The sequence below is a fragment of the Thalassophryne amazonica genome, chromosome 10 (genome assembly GCF_902500255.1).
Source record: "Thalassophryne amazonica chromosome 10, fThaAma1.1, whole genome shotgun sequence".
Taxonomy (NCBI): domain Eukaryota; kingdom Metazoa; phylum Chordata; class Actinopteri; order Batrachoidiformes; family Batrachoididae; genus Thalassophryne; species Thalassophryne amazonica.
Window position 1 is genome coordinate 19,824,181 of NC_047112.1, and position 18,913 is coordinate 19,843,093.

General features: G+C 40.5%; 1 protein-coding gene across 1 annotated transcript in view; it reads left to right on the top strand.

Annotated features, from left to right (window-relative positions):
* The window catches only part of LOC117519456 (collagen alpha-1(XXIV) chain), a 240,449-nt gene that overhangs the window by 142,404 nt on the left and 79,132 nt on the right, over positions 1-18,913 (top strand). The window contains 6 exon segments of the mRNA XM_034180800.1: positions 1,134-1,178; positions 1,351-1,404; positions 4,111-4,155; positions 10,606-10,659; positions 14,783-14,836; positions 18,186-18,239. Of these exon segments, the coding sequence (XP_034036691.1) occupies positions 1,134-1,178; positions 1,351-1,404; positions 4,111-4,155; positions 10,606-10,659; positions 14,783-14,836; positions 18,186-18,239 (306 nt within the window).

An 18,913-nucleotide genomic window follows, 5' to 3' on the forward strand; every position in this document is an offset into this window, starting at 1 on the left:
AAGTGGCCAGAGTATCCTTTGACTGTCGGGCGAATGAGGCCTATTGACTACAACATGCACAGCTACTCCTGCTGGCTTTCGTTACAGACAGCACCACCTACTGGCTGTTGTTACATATACTCTCCCCAATAAAAACAGCCAAATATGAGTAAAAGCAGATTCCCACAAAGGATGTTTTCCTATCATGGAATTTGTGAAGTGCAGATCACCTGAGCTAGTCCAACGTTTGTTGACTGTTCGAGGTCTATTAGAAAAGTATCCGACCTTATTTAAAAAAAAAAACATATGGCAAAATTTTCACCAAAAACCACCTGAATTTCTCGAATGGTGTCCACATGGATGTGCCTCACAGTTTCAAAAAAAAATTTGATCAAGCAAAGCAGCAGTCTCTCAGCCATTTCCCTGACAATGAAAATCCGCCGAGGGGGTGGACCACTCCTCACTCAAAGCCTGCTCACAGGCGAATGACGCAACCGACAGGCGTGAAAAAAATCACGCATGCGCATGAAGGTTCAAGGTTGGCTCACGCAAGCACACGTGATTCAAATTCATATGTTTTTTTTTTAAATAAGGTTGGATACTTTTCTAATAGACCTCGTATTGTGAAAACTGTAGACCTTTCCTATCTGCATTGTCGAATTTATGCTGAGTCGGTTTTATAGTAGGGCTTTTGGCTTAATAAGGCTTAATAGGGCTGTGATGACAAAGAACATTCCATGAAACAGAAATATTTGATTGATTGTTTGTTTCAAACTGAAATCATTGTCTTTTTAATGCCTAATATCCTTCTCCTTAATACAGTATCTTTTTTGTGTGCTTGATGCGACTCTAATCCTATACACCACTGGCTGGAGATCTGAGGAAAACCACTGACTTCTGTGTAACTTGAGAAAATTTCCAGGCAGTGTTGATGTTTGTGAGCTTTACAACAGCTGAGGTTGTGTTTCAGATTCGTCTTTCTTTTGCGAGAGGACACATTGTGTTCAGCTGAAGGCATTTATAGACATGTTAGTAAGCTGACTAAAGGTGTTTAATTTCATGCTTTTCTCGAGCTGTAATGTCTTTTTGCAAACACAATTTGTTCTCTCAGGGATTTTACACAAATCAGTCCCTTACATATTGTATTTGCACAGGGTGATGAAGGACCACGTGGCCCACCTGGCAGCTTTGGCCCCACTGTAAGAACAAGCACACACCAACAAGTACACAACATTTTGCAGGTGACTTGAATAAAAATCTATTCAGATCGAAGCACCTGGTTTTCTAGCTCAACACACAGTTTGAGCTATGCCATCTTCTGTCTTTTCAGTGTATGTTTGCAGTTTTATGCCTGTCTCTCTGACTTTACAGGGAAAACCTGGACGGAAAGGATACTTAGGGGAACTTGGCCCTGATGGTTTAGAAGTGAGTTGGCCATGCATACTGCAGATGATTTGTATTTGTGATAAATATAATTGCAGCCTGCAAACTAGTTCAGGCAGCCAACTACTCAACAAAAATATAAACGCAACACTTTTGGTTTTGCTCCCATTTTGTATGAGATGAACTCAAAGATCTAAAACTTTTTCCACATACACAATATCACCATTTCCCTCAAATATTGTTCACAAATCATTCTAAATCTGTGATAGTGAGCACTTCTCCTTTGCTGAGATAATCCATCCCACCTCACAGGTGTGCCATATCAAGATGCTGATTAGACACCATGATTAGTGCACAGGTGTGCCTTAGACTGCCCACAATAAAAGGCCACTCTGAAAGGTGTAGTTTTGTTTTATTGGGGGGGAATACCAGTCAGTATCTGGTGTGACCACCATTTGCCTCATGCAGTGCAACACATCTCCTTTGCATAGAGTTGATCAGTTTGTCAATTGTGGCCTGTGGAATGTTGGTCCACTCCTCTTCAATGGCTGTGCGAAGTTGCTGGATATTGGCAGAAACTGGTACACGCTGTCGTATACGCCGGTCCAGAGCATCCCAAACATGCTCAATGGGTGACATGTCCGGTGAGTATGCCGGCCATGCAAGAACTGGGACATTTTCAGCTTCCAAGAATTGTGTACAGATCCTATCCTGCTGCAACATGAGGTGATGTTCTTGGATGTATGGCACAACAATGGGCCTCAGGATCTCGTCACGGTATCTCTATGCATTCAAAATGCCATCAATAAAATGCACCTGTGTTCTTCGTCCATAACAGACGCCTGCCCATACCATAACCCCACCGCCACCATGGGCCACTCGATCCACAACATTGACATCAGAAAACCACTCACCCACACAACGCCACACACGCTGTCTGCCATCTGCCCTGGACAGTGTGAACTGGGATTCATCCGTGAAGAGAACACCTCTCCAACGTGCCAAACGCCAGCGAATGTGAGCATTTGCCCACTCAAGTCGGTTACGACGACGAACTGGAGTCAGGTCGAGACCCCGATGAGGACGATGAGCATGCAGATGAGCTTCCCTGAGACGGTTTCTGACAGTTTGTGCAGAAATTCTTTGGTTATGCAAACCGATTGTTTCAGCAGCTGTCCGAGTGGCTGGTCTCAGACGATCTTGGAGGTGAACATGCTGGATGTGGAGGTCCTGGGCTGGTGTGGTTACACGTGGTCTGCGGTTGTGAGGCTGGTTGGATGTACTGCCAAATTCTCTGAAACGCCTTTGGAGACGGCTTATGGTAGAGAAATGAACATTCAATACACGAGCAACAGCTCTGGTTGACATTCCTGCTGTCAGCATGCCAATTGCACGCTCCCTCAAATCTTGCGACATCTGTGGCATTGTGCTGTGTGATAAAACTGCACCTTTCAGAGTGGCCTTTTATTGTGGGCAGTCTAAGGCACACCTGTGCACTTATCATGGTGTCTAATCAGCATCTTGATATGGCACACCTGTGAGGTGGGATGGATTATCTCAGCAAAGGAGAAGTGCTCACTATCACAGATTTAGACTGGTTTGTGAACAATATTTGAGGGAAATGGTGATATTGTGTATGTGGAAAAAGTTTTAGATCTTTGAGTTCATCTCATACAAAATGGGAGCAAAACCAAAAGTGTTGCGTTTATATTTTTGTTGAGTGTATATGCTGAGAAAAAACAATTGTTGGAGCAACGTAATCAAGTGCTTCAGTGGTAACATTCAAATGCATTGGGTGGTCTAAAGTGCTGTTAAGATCCAAATGAAAGTTTTGCCAAATTGATAACTTAATTTGGACAAACTTAATTCATTTGTATGTTACCAGTTGAAGCAATTTAATTATGTTTTCTCTTTTTTTCAGTTTTCTGTTTCTTGTTTGCCATTTCATATGCTACTGTGAGGATTTTTTTAACTCTGTCTTTAATAAACATCCACAGGCTGTGTATCTCAAAAACTAAAATATCATTTTTTTTGTCAGTTATTTCAGGACTGCACTCAAAAAATGGACTCATTGGATTAGATTTCCATCTAATAAATATATGTAGTCCCACTTAAATTAAATTAAATTATCTTGCATGGATGTGCTTTATTTGAGTTGTGGATCCATATGTTTATTAGATGGAAATCCTGCACAAAATTGAATTGAGTTCATCCAAAGAGTCTTTTTTTTTTTTTTTTTTTTTTTTAGTGTAACTGAGTTCACAAGCCATGTGAACGATCAAGGATTCCATCCCAATTGGAATCTTTCAAATAAACATAGCAATTGTAATATTTTGGTTCCTAGTCTGAAGCAAACAAACGAACTATTATGTGTGAATGCGCCCATCCCATCTGAATAACAGAAAGTAATGTGCAAAAGCCACAATTACTGCATCGAGTGATTGAAAATCTTCCTTTTTCTAAATTATGGTTCAGTGTTTAGTGTCAGTGCCAGTGGCTTTGTGTTTATGTATAACTATATCTGATTATAGCGTTATGTGATGTAAAGACATGTGGTGCTTGTCTTAATTAGGAAAGAAAATTACATTTTCCATGGCTGTCATTATATATAATGGCTTGGGGGGGACCTTGAGAAGCCCCACACAAGGTGTATGTTCCTTTCATCTAATATCCTGTTCAACCCAGCAGGATGACGACAGATGTCTCTAACTGCAGGAAGCTAACCAGCACGCTGCTTTTTGCTTACAGGGAGAGAAGGGAGACACAGGAAATGTTGGGAAAAATGGACCACAGGTGAGTTATATACTGTGTTTACATTAATTAATAGTTGCCCTTCTGTGGATCAGAAGCTTCATCAAATCCCCCCACAGGAGTCCCAACAGGGAACATGCGCTCTAATTTTCTCGACCTTAGATCGTGCCCTTTAATGTCTTAAAATAGTTTTTTTCTCAACATCATGTGAGCTTACGTCATAATGAAAGTTGAAATACGGCGGCTGCACCTAAGGGTGTGGACGTGCATGGAGAAAATGAAGGGTCCTGACCCACTTTTAATGTTAAGGGACAGTTGGCTCCTCTCCCTCCACTAAACAGTTGCTGGGCTTTTAGACTGACTGAACTATGTAATAGAACAGGTGGGATATAAACTATAGGATTCTGTGAAGTAGACCTGATTTGTCCGTGGCTGTGAGCCTCCTGAAGGGAGCTTGGTGTCTTATAGCTGAAGAATCTTAGTTATAGTAAATGTTGAGTGAAATAATAACTCTTGTATATAAAGTTAAGCCAAAAATGGGTAATCAGCTGCTATAATAAAGTGCTGAGATTGTCTCTAAGTGAGCCAATTAATTCAAAATTACATGGACCAGTTAAGTCAGCCAATTGGGATATGCGATCAGGCTCATTCATCTCTTTGCTTACCAATGAGCGTAATTACATTAAAAGGTTGGGACGCCCTCAAATCTTGGTGGAATTATTAAGTGTTTCCAGAGGAAGACATCATTAAGGGTTTTTTTGTACGTTATTAAACCTCAAAAAGATTCTTGGGTACTGCTGGATTGACTTTGCATCAAAGGACTGGCTGCTTAGGGCGACTAAGTGCCACTAGCATTGCGAGGGAATATCAGCTGCATCATTTTGTAGATGTGGTGCGTTTCTCTTGAATTAATCCAGTAGACAGCTGCCTCAGTGTTGAGGACCCCACTCACTGGAGAAGACCAAGGGGACACCCACGTTCCACCGGGCTGTTCCAGATAGATGGTTTTGAGAGATAGGGATTGACCTGTTGTCTGTCTGGGTGGTTGCTATCCAGGACCCGGGGTAGTTGTGGAGTGTGGTGGATGCGTCAACATGTGGCACCTGTGTATGCTCCCAGACTTGACTTTACTTGACTTGGCTCCCATGGACAGACAGATGAGCAGGTGGACTGGAGCACTGGAAGTGCAAACGACTGCATCAGTTGAAGATACGTTCCTTAATGTAAACGTCGTAGCAGGCTTTGTTGGATTGTTCTGCAGCAGGCACATATGAGAGGGATTACAGAGTAGGAGGCCCTTTGAAGCTGGGAGAATGCATGGAGCTGTGCAGAAAGAAGCATCTAAAACATATGGAAGCTCTAATGGAGGCCATTACATCATTCTACAAATAAATTAGATGTGTAATGCTTAAGAAATACTGTGGTTGAGGAGTACAGGTTAAGTCCGGGTTAATGTCAGGAGGCTTAAAGACACAAATCTTCAGTTTTCACCTCCTATAAACTGTTTGATGTCCATATTGCTTAGTATTTGGCTGCCAAGTGTACCACTTTAAGTCACCCTTCAGTCTACACATGTCATATGGCTCGCACATCGAGCGAAATGCTTTGGTTTTTTATATCAGTGTGAGAATGTATTTGTGTGTAAGAGAGCGCCACACGGGCGGGACAACCTTGGGACTTATTGTAAGATAAATTTTGAATTTAGTCTATTTGTAACCTGAACTGTCACATGTCTGAGCCCCAAAAAAAGACCACTAAAAGCTTCCAAAGACCACGTCTTATGGAAAACTCTTTGAACACATGTCAGACTAGTAAACATGATAGCTGGCATCTTGTCCCATTTCAGGCACCAATTAAAAGATTTGAGGTAAATTTGGGAATACTGTTCCCACTCTTGCCGGCTGCATTCTGTTATAAACACCCAGCGACTAATCCACTGCTTCAGCTGCATCCAACAGGATAAAGAACCTTTAGGTCATTGATTCATGAGCATCAGCTTGGCTGGAGAATTGCAAATGGAACGAAATGTTTATGTTAGTGATGTGTTTCTTGACTTTGTGCTTCTGTTAATCTGGCTTTCGCTCCATATTTGGGTGTTGCTTGCTTTCTATATGCTGTTAAGATCCAAAGAAAATATTTAGGACATGAAATTAAGAATGATGGTGAATAAGAAGAATAAGACTGGTCAACAATTTTTTTTTTTCTTGCATTGACTTTGAGAACTGATTTAGGGTAATTTTTGGGTGCTGAATCCAAATCTGAGCTCAGATTTCTTCTGTCACATCATGTTTTTTTTGCAATCTCCATGTTACCACTAATCATGCATAAAAACAGTTTCACAAGCATATTTTTTAAAACCAGGTTCACGAAATGTGAACAAGAGCTGTAATATTGTTTATGGGGCCGAAAAGGTGCGTGAGACTGCAGCTTTTGCTTCAGTGTTTGACACAAAAAAAAAAAAATCTGTTTTCATATCTCAGAAATATGATGTGATTGGCAAACACATCAGATTTGAATTCAGCGCCCCCAAATTACTCAAAATTTGTTGAAAAATCGTGTTGACCAGTGTAATCTGCAACGTGACCACCAGGGTTGATCGTGGTCATTCTGCCAAATGCTTGTTATTCTACCAGCAACACCGTGGCATGCGTCATGTGCAGGACGGATCAAAACCATGCACACAAAACATGTGACCTTATAAAGATGCACCTGTTTGAATCAAGAGGTTAGGAGGGATGCTGTTGAAGACTAGCAGTTTATCGGTCACTTTTTCTTTTGGCTTTTCCGGTCCGATATGGCCCTGCATGTTGGTTTGGATCAAGTGTTATGTGATAGGCCAAAACTAAATACATGGCGAGCAGTGGGATTAATATTATTGCAGCATTCAAAGCTATCGAGTAGTTTAATAGTGTGAATGTGCGTGCTGTGCACGTGCAGTGCACTGTCTTTGAATCAGGCTTGAGAACTGTACTGATGCTCACTTTGTCCATCACATGTTTGTGAATGTACTTTTTTTCACAGGATAGTTTATGTTTTCTTTTCAAAAGATAAGTTCAGATAAGGTCAGTCAACGCCACAATTTTGGCTCCAAAAAGTGCATTTGCCGTTTATACCGGATGTTTACTCAGTCAGACATCAGTTACATTACGTTCGTCTGAAGCTCCAGATTTGTGCCAAAGACTGAAGTGCCAAGACTGGCAGTGGTCCAAACCACATCCCCTCTCACAGACATCTGATCTGGAAGTGGTTAAGCCCTTCTGATAATTCTCATATTTACACGAGCTTGCTTTTTCCCCATGACGTGTCCTCTCCTGTAAGTGGTGTTTCTCAGTTTCCATCTACAGTATCACAACTTTTACATTTAGCTCTCAGTGCAGTGTAGTGAAGCTGCTAAACAATATTGTTCAGTACAAAGAAGGAAAATAAGTCAGTCTTTTGACTGTAAAATTCCAAATCCCTATAATTTATCAATTTAAATTCTATAGTGGGAAAAAAAATGGAATGGAATTAATAATATATGCCACAGATTATAATCTAATTTTATCGTGCCTGGCACAGTCGAGGTCATCCAACCTATGCTTCTACTTTCGGTAGATTCTAAAAAGTGGCCAGGTTACCAGTGCTAACATTAGAATTTGACATTTAAATATGGTACCCCATAATTTCCGCCATATTTTCTATGTCACATTGGAATGGCCTGCTCAGTTTGTTCAAAGTAAGTCTTTACTGAGCTGAATACTGAACAGTTCAGCATATTTCCATGAAAAACTAGTAGCACTATATATACGAGGGCTGTCAATAAAGTAACGGTCCTTTTTATTTTTTTCAAAAACTATATGGATTTCATTCATATGTTTTTACGTCAGACATGCTTGCACCCTCGTGCGCATGCGTGAGTTTTTCCACGCCTGTCGGTGACATCATTCGCCTGTGAGCACTCCTTGTGGGAGGAGTCGTCCAGCCCCTCGTCGGAATTCCTTTGTCTGAGAAGTTGCTGAGAGACTGGCGCGTTGTTTGATCAAAATTTTTTCTAAACCTGTGAGACACATCGAAGTGGACACGGTTCGAAAAATTAAGCTGGTTTTCAGTGAAAATTTTAACGGCTGATGAGAGATTTTGAGGTGATTCTGTCGCTTTAAGGACTTCCCACGGTGCGAGACGTCGCTCAGCGCTCTCAGCCGCCGTCGTCAGCCTGTTCAAGCTGAAAACCTCCACATTTCAGGCTCTATTGATCCAGGACGTCGTGAGAGAACAGAGAAGTTTCAGAAGAAGTCAGTTTCAGCATTTTATCCGCATTTTATCTGGATTTTACAAATGGTTATCAACACGGAGGTGTTTTTCCTGTGCCGCCGCACCGCGCTGGCTGCGTCGGGTCCGCACGTCTTTCATTAAAAAAATCTCCTTTAACAGTGGAATATCCGGATAAAATGCTGAAACCGACTTCTTCTGAAACTTCTCTGTTCTCTCACGACGTCCTGGATCAATAGAGCCTGAAATGTGGAGGTTTTCAGCTTGAACAGGCTGACGACGGCGGCTGAGAGTGCTGAGCGACGTCTCGCACCGTGGGAAGTCCTTAAAGCGACAGAATCACTTCAAAATCTCTCATCAGCCGTTAAAATTTTCACTGAAAACCAGCTTAATTTTTCGAACCGTGTCCACTTCGATGTGTCTCACAGGTTTAGAAAAAATTTGATCAAACAAAGCGCCAGTCTCTCAGCAACTTCTCAGACAAAGGAATTCCGACGAGGGGCTGGACGACTCCTCCCACAAGGAGTGCTCACAGGCGAATGACGTCACCGACAGGCGTGGAAAAACTCACGCATGCGCACGAGGGTTCAAGCATGTCTGACGTAAAAACATATGAATGAAATCCATATAGTTTTTGAAAAAAATAAAAAGGACCGTTGCTTTATTGACAGACCTCGTATATATATATATATATATATATATATATATATATATATATATATATATATATATAAATGAATGTACAAAAATTCTAATTAATTTTTCAGCTGAATTTGTGCATATCCCACATATTCCTCCAGACGGTGTCACTGACAACAAGATGGCAGATTATCTGAGAAACAACAACAACAACAAAAAAAAAACAGAAGAAGAAATTCATCTTATAGTGCAGCATATAACAGAATATTTACAATGGAATCATTCAAATGGTGAAACAAGCACCAAATTTATGAATGTTCTGGAGTTATGAAGTAAAAACAGCAAGAATGGTGAGAAAGGTCAGTTTCATGTGCGGACAAAGGTCAGTTTGTGCAGGGGTCAAAAGTTAGTTAGTCCACTTTTGGTAAAAAGAGGTGCAAATTACTGGTTGAGTTAATAGGATTATTAAATGGAATAGTTTTGACTGTGTTGAATGCTTGGTCTCCACAGTAAAGGTCAAACAATGTTGACGTCCATTGGATTCTATGACGTGACATATGTTACCCGATAACATGATAACTATGGATGGCACATGGTGCGAACTATTCCTTTTTGAAACCCTACTAACTCAACTAATAATTTGCACCACCCTTTACCAAACGTGGAGTAACTTTAACTTTTGACCCCTGTACAAACTGAAACTCACTTCTGTCACCATTTTTGCTGTTTTTAACCCCATAACTCCAAAGCATTTATTTGTAGATAGCCCAAACTATACCATTTTGGAATCATTATGATCAGACAAATAACGTGGTAAAGGTTTCAATATGATGAGAGCATTTTCAGTTTTTGACCCCTGTGTAAATCCTCAATTGACCCCTACCTGGCTGCCTTTTGAAAATTCAAGTGGTAAGCGGGTTTTTCAAAAGACTAATGTTTAAGAAGTATTTGTGCCAAATTTGGTGCTTGTTTCACCATTTGAACGATTGCTTCAGTTATCTTCTGCACTATTATGATTATTGTTATTGTAACCCTAACCTGGATGTGCATTTCTGAATACAAAATGGGAAACATTAACCTGAAGTGTGAAGACTATGTTGCACATGCTTGTGGAAATTTGTAGGAACTCTTATGAAATATTGTGCTTAATGTTTTATAGGATATCATCCTCAACAGGTCATGACAATATGTTGATTAATAGTATTCCTACCAACTGGTAGCGGTTGCCATTTAAATTAAGCCTGTGGATTACTGAAAGCACTGCCGTGTCTATGTTTGAAATATGAGCTGATTGAAGAGCTCCAAAAATTTGCTGGCTTGGAGGCTGGGATCCTTGATAAAGGAGGGTTATTGTTTGGATAAATGACTTGGCAATAACTCTCACTCATACAACACTCAGCCACACTTTGCTGTTGATGAAATTCACAACCTGCCCAGAGATAGCAACCCCTCTTTATTTTTTATATCATCATGTCACTGTACAGACTCATGGTGTCTTAACAGGTTGATGAAGAACACAGAAGATTATACCTTCTGTACGATGACTTGACTTGATTTGCATGTATGGACTATTTCTTTCATTCTCTGTCTTATTATCTAACCCAGGGTGCAGCTGGCCTGATGGGGACTGGTGGTGTGATCGGGGTTCCTGGAGAAAAGGTAAGGAGCGTATTTCTGTGTCATTATATTGTCAGTGTCATTTGGTTGCCTGTCAGCGGTAAATTGCTATAATAGTTCTTTACTCAACTTTTCAATGAAGAATCCACCTGCACACGCAATTAGGAAAACAATCAACACTCATATCCATATCAAGACCAATGCTGTCAAATAGACAATCCAATGTCCCAACCAATCACACTGTCTTGGTGGAGGAGGTTGCTACAAACGTTTTAGCTCCTTAGTCTTGCTCTTCTTCACAGCTGACGAGTATGGTTATTGCCGATCACGACTTATTCAGCATTTTTCCACCAAGTGGACTCGATCCTGAGTCCTCCCAGCCTTCATCCTCCGTTACCAAAATAATAATAGGATGGTTGCTTAGCTGCAACATGTTTGACTTTGCTTGTTTGAGGATACCTTGTTGTGCTTTTGTTTTATTTTGTTAGTATGGCCAAAGCAGATGGTCACCCCACAAAGGCTGGTCTGCTGGTTGCTATGAATAAAAACACACAAACATGTTCAACCGCTTATCCAAGATCAGGTCGTGGAGCCTATCCCAGCAATCATAGGGCATCAGACTGGGTACAACCTGGACAGGCCACCAGTCTGTTGCAGGGCCACATATTGACAAACAAATACATTCACATGCATGGCCAGTTTAAAGTTTCCAATCCACCTAACCCGCATGTCTTTTGATGTGGGAGGAAGCCAAAGCACCCGGAGGGAACCCACACAAACACGAGAACATTCAAACTCCACACAGAAATGCCACAGGTGGGAATCATTCCTATGACCTTCTCGCTGTGAGGCAACAGTGCGAACCACTAATCCACCGTGTTGCCCCAAATAAAAAAAAAAAAACAATGTTTGTGCTTTGCATCAATTAAAATGGTGAAAAAGGTTTGGTTAATTAACATTTTGGTCTCTTTAATTTTGTGGTGAGCATTCTTGAGCTTTTTTTTTGTGTGCCAACACACACACAAAAATGTACCAATGGCACAAACCAGATGTTTGTTCTATCTTAGTTTTCTGAAAACATTTTCATGCAGGTCTTCTTGTGTGGAGTTTATGTTTTTTGGTGTCTTTTGAAGCTGAATAAAACCTCTGATTCTTAGTTTGTAGTGGCATATGATTTGATGGAGTCTCCAAAAAGTGCATACTTCTCTTGAATTCTTTGCCCTATCTTACTCTTGAGAGTCAAACAGCACATAGTTCTCAAGCATCACACAGGTCATATCAAATCAGGTCTGGGAACATGCACTAGTGCCATGCATTACTGCATCCACCACTCTGGGTCCTCAGTGGCAACTATCCAGGAAGAAATCTGGCCCTTACCCACCTCCCAAAAGTAACCATTTCTCTATCACAACTAGGTGATACATGAACCTCAAACTGGCCTTTTCCATTTCCTCAAGTCTTCAGCAATGAGGTATCTGTGTGGTAGATCAGGCACTGAGAAGCAGCCCAAATTGCCAAATTGTTGTAGTTGATGTTGACGTGCCCTCACAATGCAAGTTGTATGCCCCATGTGACTCTCCCTAAGTAAAACTGCTCATTTGACATAAAGTCATTGCAATAGTACCCAAGGAATCCCCAAAGAGACCTAGTGGTTATCATCCAAATCTCACAAACATAAAGTAAAACAGGAACCTTTGCTCTCTTGCAGCGGTATTGTCTTTAGCAAACACCTCTATCCAGTGACTTTGTGACTCTTGAAGCTCTTTCAAGGCATCTCTTGATCTCAAAGGCAGAAATTAAGTTCAAAGTGTGCTGCAGAAATGATTCTCCCCTCAGACAGCTTCATGATTTAGATTTTTGTTGTCTTCTTCCAAAATTTTTCTCAAAAAGCTAAATTGCTTTTGACAAAACTCAAGATGTTAACTAATTCTGTCAGCTGTAAATTGTTACAAAAATTATGAAATGACTTGATCCATTTCTCCCATGTAAACTTCAATGTAAAACCAAAGTTAAAAGTGAATAAAGAAAATTGATTCTTGTCCAACTATGTTCTTGCTCAGAGGCATGTTTAGTCTCTAAATGTGTTTTGACTTCCTTTCCATGGGAACAGTATATTCACTTAATGTGGCTTTTATTTCTGACTTTATTAAGGAAAATGATACATTCCATTTCCTGACTTTTTCAAGTCAACATTGCGTTAGAATTTACAGTGTAGGTTTTAGTCAACATCCATATATTGTATTTGTCACCAAATGCTGACATTATCTGTGATGACATAATCTACCACAGCTGTTCCTCACCTTATAAGGAAATATTACAAATACCTCCTTTATGAAATGGTACCAACAGCTTGGATGTTGATTATTGACAGGCCCATTGTTTTCCCATTTCCATTGTTATTTTCCACCTATAATTCCAACCTATTCACCTTTCCTTCCTAACAAGAAGCCCCTGGATTGTCTGGACATGTTCATGGTGGAAAGTTACCTCCCTGTCAGACTTACTTTTCCTCCACCTCCTAATTCAACCTGTCAGCACCAACTGTACCCTGACAGCCCACAAATTCCTTTCACATTATAGATATTTTTTAATCCAATAGCACCCTCTGGTTAAGAGTTTTCTTTCCAATGCAAGGCTTCAAAATGACTCAGCTCGTTACTGTACATGTAGCGTACATGTGCAGTCAGGACGGAGTTGAAGGAGGATTAAATTGTCACTAACACAGGTTTTGTAAATAAGGCCTTGGAGCCGTACCCACCAGCATTTAATTCTATCACCATATGCAGTACCATCAACGAGGTCTTAAATTACCTCTTTACATTAAACTCAATCAGCTCTTCAAGGCGTTGGACTTCATTTTTTTCAGTCTTTTGAAGAGAGCTGTTAATGAAGCTCTGCTGAGGTTTGATATCGTAAGGTCTGAGCACATTTTTTAAATGGGAAATTTATGATTTTTGTGTCACAAGATGTTGCAATAGCTCCATTTTCCAGAACAAAAACAAAACACCTCCCGAACAAGCAGAAGGAACACCATTTGGAACCATTTAGCGGGTCTATTGGATCTCTTTGTGGGAAAACCCAGACATATGTTGATTCTAGTCCAACTATGTGCTTGCTCAGAGGCATGTTTCGTCTCTGAATGTGTTTTTGAGAGAAATTTCTTGAAAGTTGCAACTGTCTGACAGCTTGAAAAAAATTCAATAGGTATGCAGGGAGTAGTGAGTACTGCTGTGTATATATAAATGTGGGAATGGGCAACAACTTCACAGGGCATAGGACACTTAACCCTCTGGCATCCTGTGGTATTTTCTCAAATTTACCACACTTTCAGTAATTTCCCTTTTAAGGTACTTATTTTTACTACAATTTCCATGTATTGCATATCAAAATGTTCATAACAATCATAGCTTTCAGAATATGTCATATATTTGTCTAGATCACTCTAGATGTAATTAAGCTCTAAATCTGAAAAAAGAAATGTTTTTTATTATTCTTCAAATCTTTATTAAAAATGCACCTTAATTCATGTGGATGAACTGTTTTGGTGGTAGAAATGGGTTCATCAAAGTCTTTGGTTGACTAAGGTAATGGTAGAAAATTGTCACTCATTGTAAAATAAATTCACTCCCAGGAGTTTCTAGAACCTGTGGAAAAAGTAACTTATCCATGTGTTTTTCATGTCAATTTCAATTCAGTTTCAATTTATTCATTTAAAAAAAAAAAAATAAAATAAAATGAACTAAAAGAATAAAAGAGCACAGTAAAATATTAAAAAAAAACAGCCTGAAAACACATAAAGCATGTCAGCATGCTTTATGTGTTTTCAGGCTAAAAGGACCTCCAGGGTTTAGTGGCAGTATGAATTACTCTTGAACAGTGCACTCTGAATGCAACCTATTGAAGTGGCAGGCAGAGAGAGAAAGTGACAGACAGACAGACAGACCTATGTGACTTTCTCTAGGATTGGATGTGAGGCAAAGATAGTCCACAACAGGGACTGAAATGATAGGTGACACTCTGTAGTTTCAGGAAGTGGTTGAAGACATCTCTGTGAAATTCCATTGCTGATCTATTAGTAGAAACAAAAAATAGATGTTAGATGTTACATAGTTTAAAATGTCATTTAAAACACCGTTAATGATTCTCTTTTCACTTGTTTTCCCAGGGTGATCGAGGACCAGCAGGTCCAACGGGGCCACCTGGAGAGAAAGGGCCAAGGGTATGTGTGTGCACTTATTCTTGTCTGGGGAGAGTTAAAGTCCAGAGTTTTATCCATAGCAATAACAGCTTACCAACACTTTGCTATAGTGTTAATTTAAAACTGGACCATTATACATTTATGGCTGTAACAATCAGGTTCTACTGGCAGAGCAGGCAGGACACAATTGCAAGACAGTGACAAACAACGCTGTATAATAGTGGCGTTTACTTGATTCGAAAGCAGGGGCCGGTACACAAAAAGGCAGTCCAAAAAGAGCAACAGTAACACAATCATCAGGCAAGGGCATGGTCCAGGTACACAAGCAGGTAGTCAAAAAACGATGAGGCAGTCAAAGCAAGAAACACGAGAAACAGAGCTAGAAAGAGGCACAAGGCACACAGTGAGGCTTATAAAGCCCCAGGTAATGAGCAGCAAATCAGGGAGAGGTGTGAGTAAACTTCCAGAGACAGGGCGTGGCCAGCACAGAGGGAAACGCCCCCCATGCCGAACCAAGAGAAGGAGAGGAGCAAGAGAGAGCAGGACAGAGAAAACTCAAACAGAAAAGCAGTGCAAGAGACAGACAGATACAAAAGCAAACCAACCAACCCACACACAAAGTCCAAATCCTGACAATAACTTTTGGCAGGATTTAAAAACAGAATGTAGTACTTGGAAATAAAAGCAGAATCTGTAGCTGTCTAAATGTTTTCAGACTTCTCAGTGTTGTAATTTTACATTGGCTAAACATAGCTACAAAATTAACTATGGGAAAAAATAATAAATTCATAAAAAAATCTAAAATAGTATTCTCAGAGTACGTTAATGTCAGTATCTTTTGTCTGATTGGACAACTTGACAATTTATATTTAATCACAATCAGAATCAAATTGTTTCACCGGTGGTGAGTTATTTCTGTAGGTTAAAACACAGGCTAGAAAAAAAAAAAACTCTGTTATAGCATGCTGTAACATTGTTTAACAAGTGTATTTGTTTGTGCGTGTGTGTATGCATGTGCATGCGTGCGTGTGTGTGAGTGTGTTGTGCGCATGTGCGTGCATGCATTTGTGCGTGTGTACGTTTGCGTTCTTCTGTGATAATTTTCAAACACCCTTGACCAATGTCCCCACAGTTTGGGCCACCTGGGTTCATTTTAAAACTCTGCCTCATGTGTATAAAAAAAATTAAATACTATTGATGTCAGATTTAATCTTGATGATGTGGAATACACAGTGCAGGATGAGAATCAGCGCCTCCAAATCTGGGGCCGGGGTGTGCTCCTGGAAAAACCAGACGGCGTGCTCTGCTAGGATTGGGCGAGAGATGAAGTGAAGGAGTTTAAAATCTGGTGCTCTTGTTCACATGTAACAAGGAACCAGGACACAAGTTCGACAGTCAAATGGGATTGTGCCAGTACTAATGTAGGTTTCTCCTGATTGTCATTTTGAAGAGAAAGCTGAGCCTGAAGTCTAATTACTTCCCATCCCTCATTTTTGATGGAGAGGTCAGTGTAGTGACCGAAACGGTCAGACTGCACATGCAGGTGGCTGTAATGAGTTTACAGATGAGCTGCACTGGCTCACATCACAGATGAGGAGCTTTGACTACCAGATGGATCTCGGCGTACAACCATTGCTCCTGTATGTCAACCAGAATAATTTGAGGTGATCCAGGCATCTGATTGGAATGCGTTCAGTATTTATCCAGCATGTAGGAGACCCAGAACTCCTTTGAGAGATTCTATCTCATCCATCCTGTAAACACCTCCTGATCCTGCAGCAGAGTTCACCAACTTCTCCAGTAAAGGGATAAGCCTGGGGTGGGCATGAAGGACCAAGATGGCGCATGTTTTACTTGCTATCGATCACCTCAGCAGGTTTATGTTGAGGGGAGGAATGCATCAGTAAAACCACCTGTGATCAGTTGCATGGAAAAACTGTTACGTACCTCTAACATAAACAGTGGAAAACAAAGGCATGAGTCACTGTGATAGACTGAACTGAGTGAAGGAATCCTGGTGTTTGGCTCCTGAGTGTTTGGACATCATTTGAAGATATAGTTGATGATGAGTTCTTATCTTTCAAAGTGTCAGCTGCAACAACGAATCACCATGTTTTCATGAGCTTAAAATAAGCCCTTCATAGCTACATGGTAGTGGGTCCCCTCATGGAGGCCCACATGTTGCACCGCCATGTTGATACAGAGAGCAAGATCCTGACCCGTGGAAGGTTCTTCATGCGGCGTCTGTCAGAAACAGCGCACACCAAGACTTCGCCTGTTTCGATTAAGATACCATCGTCCTCGCCACTGAAGGACTTCCATGACAGTAGCCCAAAAGGGACATCTTATGTCATCTTTTTGCAGCAAGACTGAACAAAAAGGAAGAGGAATCAGTGGCTGCTGTTTTATAAACTGGCTTCTGGTTGCTAGTAAAGGTTAACAAGTTTGACAACCCTCATTTTTGTGAAATTAAGGATCATATATATATATATATATATATATATATATATATATATATATATATATGTTATTACAAGAGAAAGCGAGGGAGCACAAGTCCCCATCAGCGAGGAAGTGAAAACCTGAAGAGAAACAAAATCACGACTGCCAATGTCATAACAAACACAATGCGACACACTATAGTTTTAATTTTATGGCATTAAATCACTCATTATTGTGGAAAAAGCTTCCACAAAAATCACTTTGAGAAAAAGTGCTGCTGTGAAGTTCTGTAGCGATGTCAGTGAGTCCTGCAATGCTTTGGATTAGTCTGTGGCTTCAGGCACCATCCTGACCTGTCTGACTGACAGGCTGGCACAATAAATGACTAATTTAGAAGCTGGCTGGCTGAATCCTTCGATGACTGATTTACTGCATGTGTGTCTGTGGATGTGCACGAGTTAGAAAGCTTTATGACTTAATGTAAAGCCTTGTGGTTATTTGTTTGAACCAGGCTGTGCTATAATGTAGCCACATTAGAGAGGAGTGGCATTTTAATGTGAAAGCTTTAGGGCATTTTGCTAAGAATGCCATTTTACGGTGATCATATCATGGAGTTCTGGTTTTCATTTGAAGGGGCTCTGCAGGATTGGAATTCCTTCCAAAGCATTTAATTGCAAATCATAGCCACTTTTTTAATTTATGGACTTTGCTATAGATTTATTACAATCTTCAAGTGTAGCAGACAGCTGTAATGAGAAATTGATCTGAACTCTTCTTTAACTCCAGCAAAATGTATAAAAATTTAGTATGAAATAAGTGGATAAATCCGTTAGTATTTTAAAATCTTTACTTTTAAATGTTGGGCCACAAGCAGTAGTCTAACCGATGCTGTTTTTATGCATTAATCATTGTTTCTGTTGCGGTATAGGGTTATCCAGGGATGCCAGGAAGTCCAGGAGACATTGGCATGCAAGGGCCACCTGTAAGTGTCATTGTGTTTGCAGCAGGTAGTAATTATGCACTGTGAATCTGAACAGGTTGACAGAGGTCAAAATAGTTTATCTCAGTGATTATCTCATATTTTTTATGTTTATGTATTCAGAAATAATGAATGAGTTTAACATAAATATTTTGAGGGAGGGGGAAAATGAAGAGCGTGTTACTTTGAATTTCATCTGCATGATGATGCCTGATGTTGGAACCATTCCTCGGAGATGTTGGTCCATACTGACATGATGGCATCACGCAGACGCCCATTCAACCAGTCTGTCCATTCTCCTCTGACATCAACAAGGCATTTTCGTCCACACAGCTGCTGCTCACTGGATATCTTTTCTTTTTCGGCCCATTCTCTGTAAACCCTAGAGATGGTTGGGTGTGTAAATCCCAGTAGATCAGCAGTTTCTGAAATACTCAGACCAGCCTGTCTGGCACCAACAACCATGCCACGTTCAAAGCCACTTAAATCCCCTTTCTTCCCCATTCTGATGCTCAGTTTCAACTTGAGCAAGTCGTCTTCACTACATCTAGATACCTAAATGCATTGAGTTGCTGCCATGTGATTGGCTGATTAGCTATTTGTGTTAACAAGCAAATGAACAGGTGTACGTAAAAAGTGGGCCAATGAGTGTATACTGGAATCAAACAAAAAAAGAA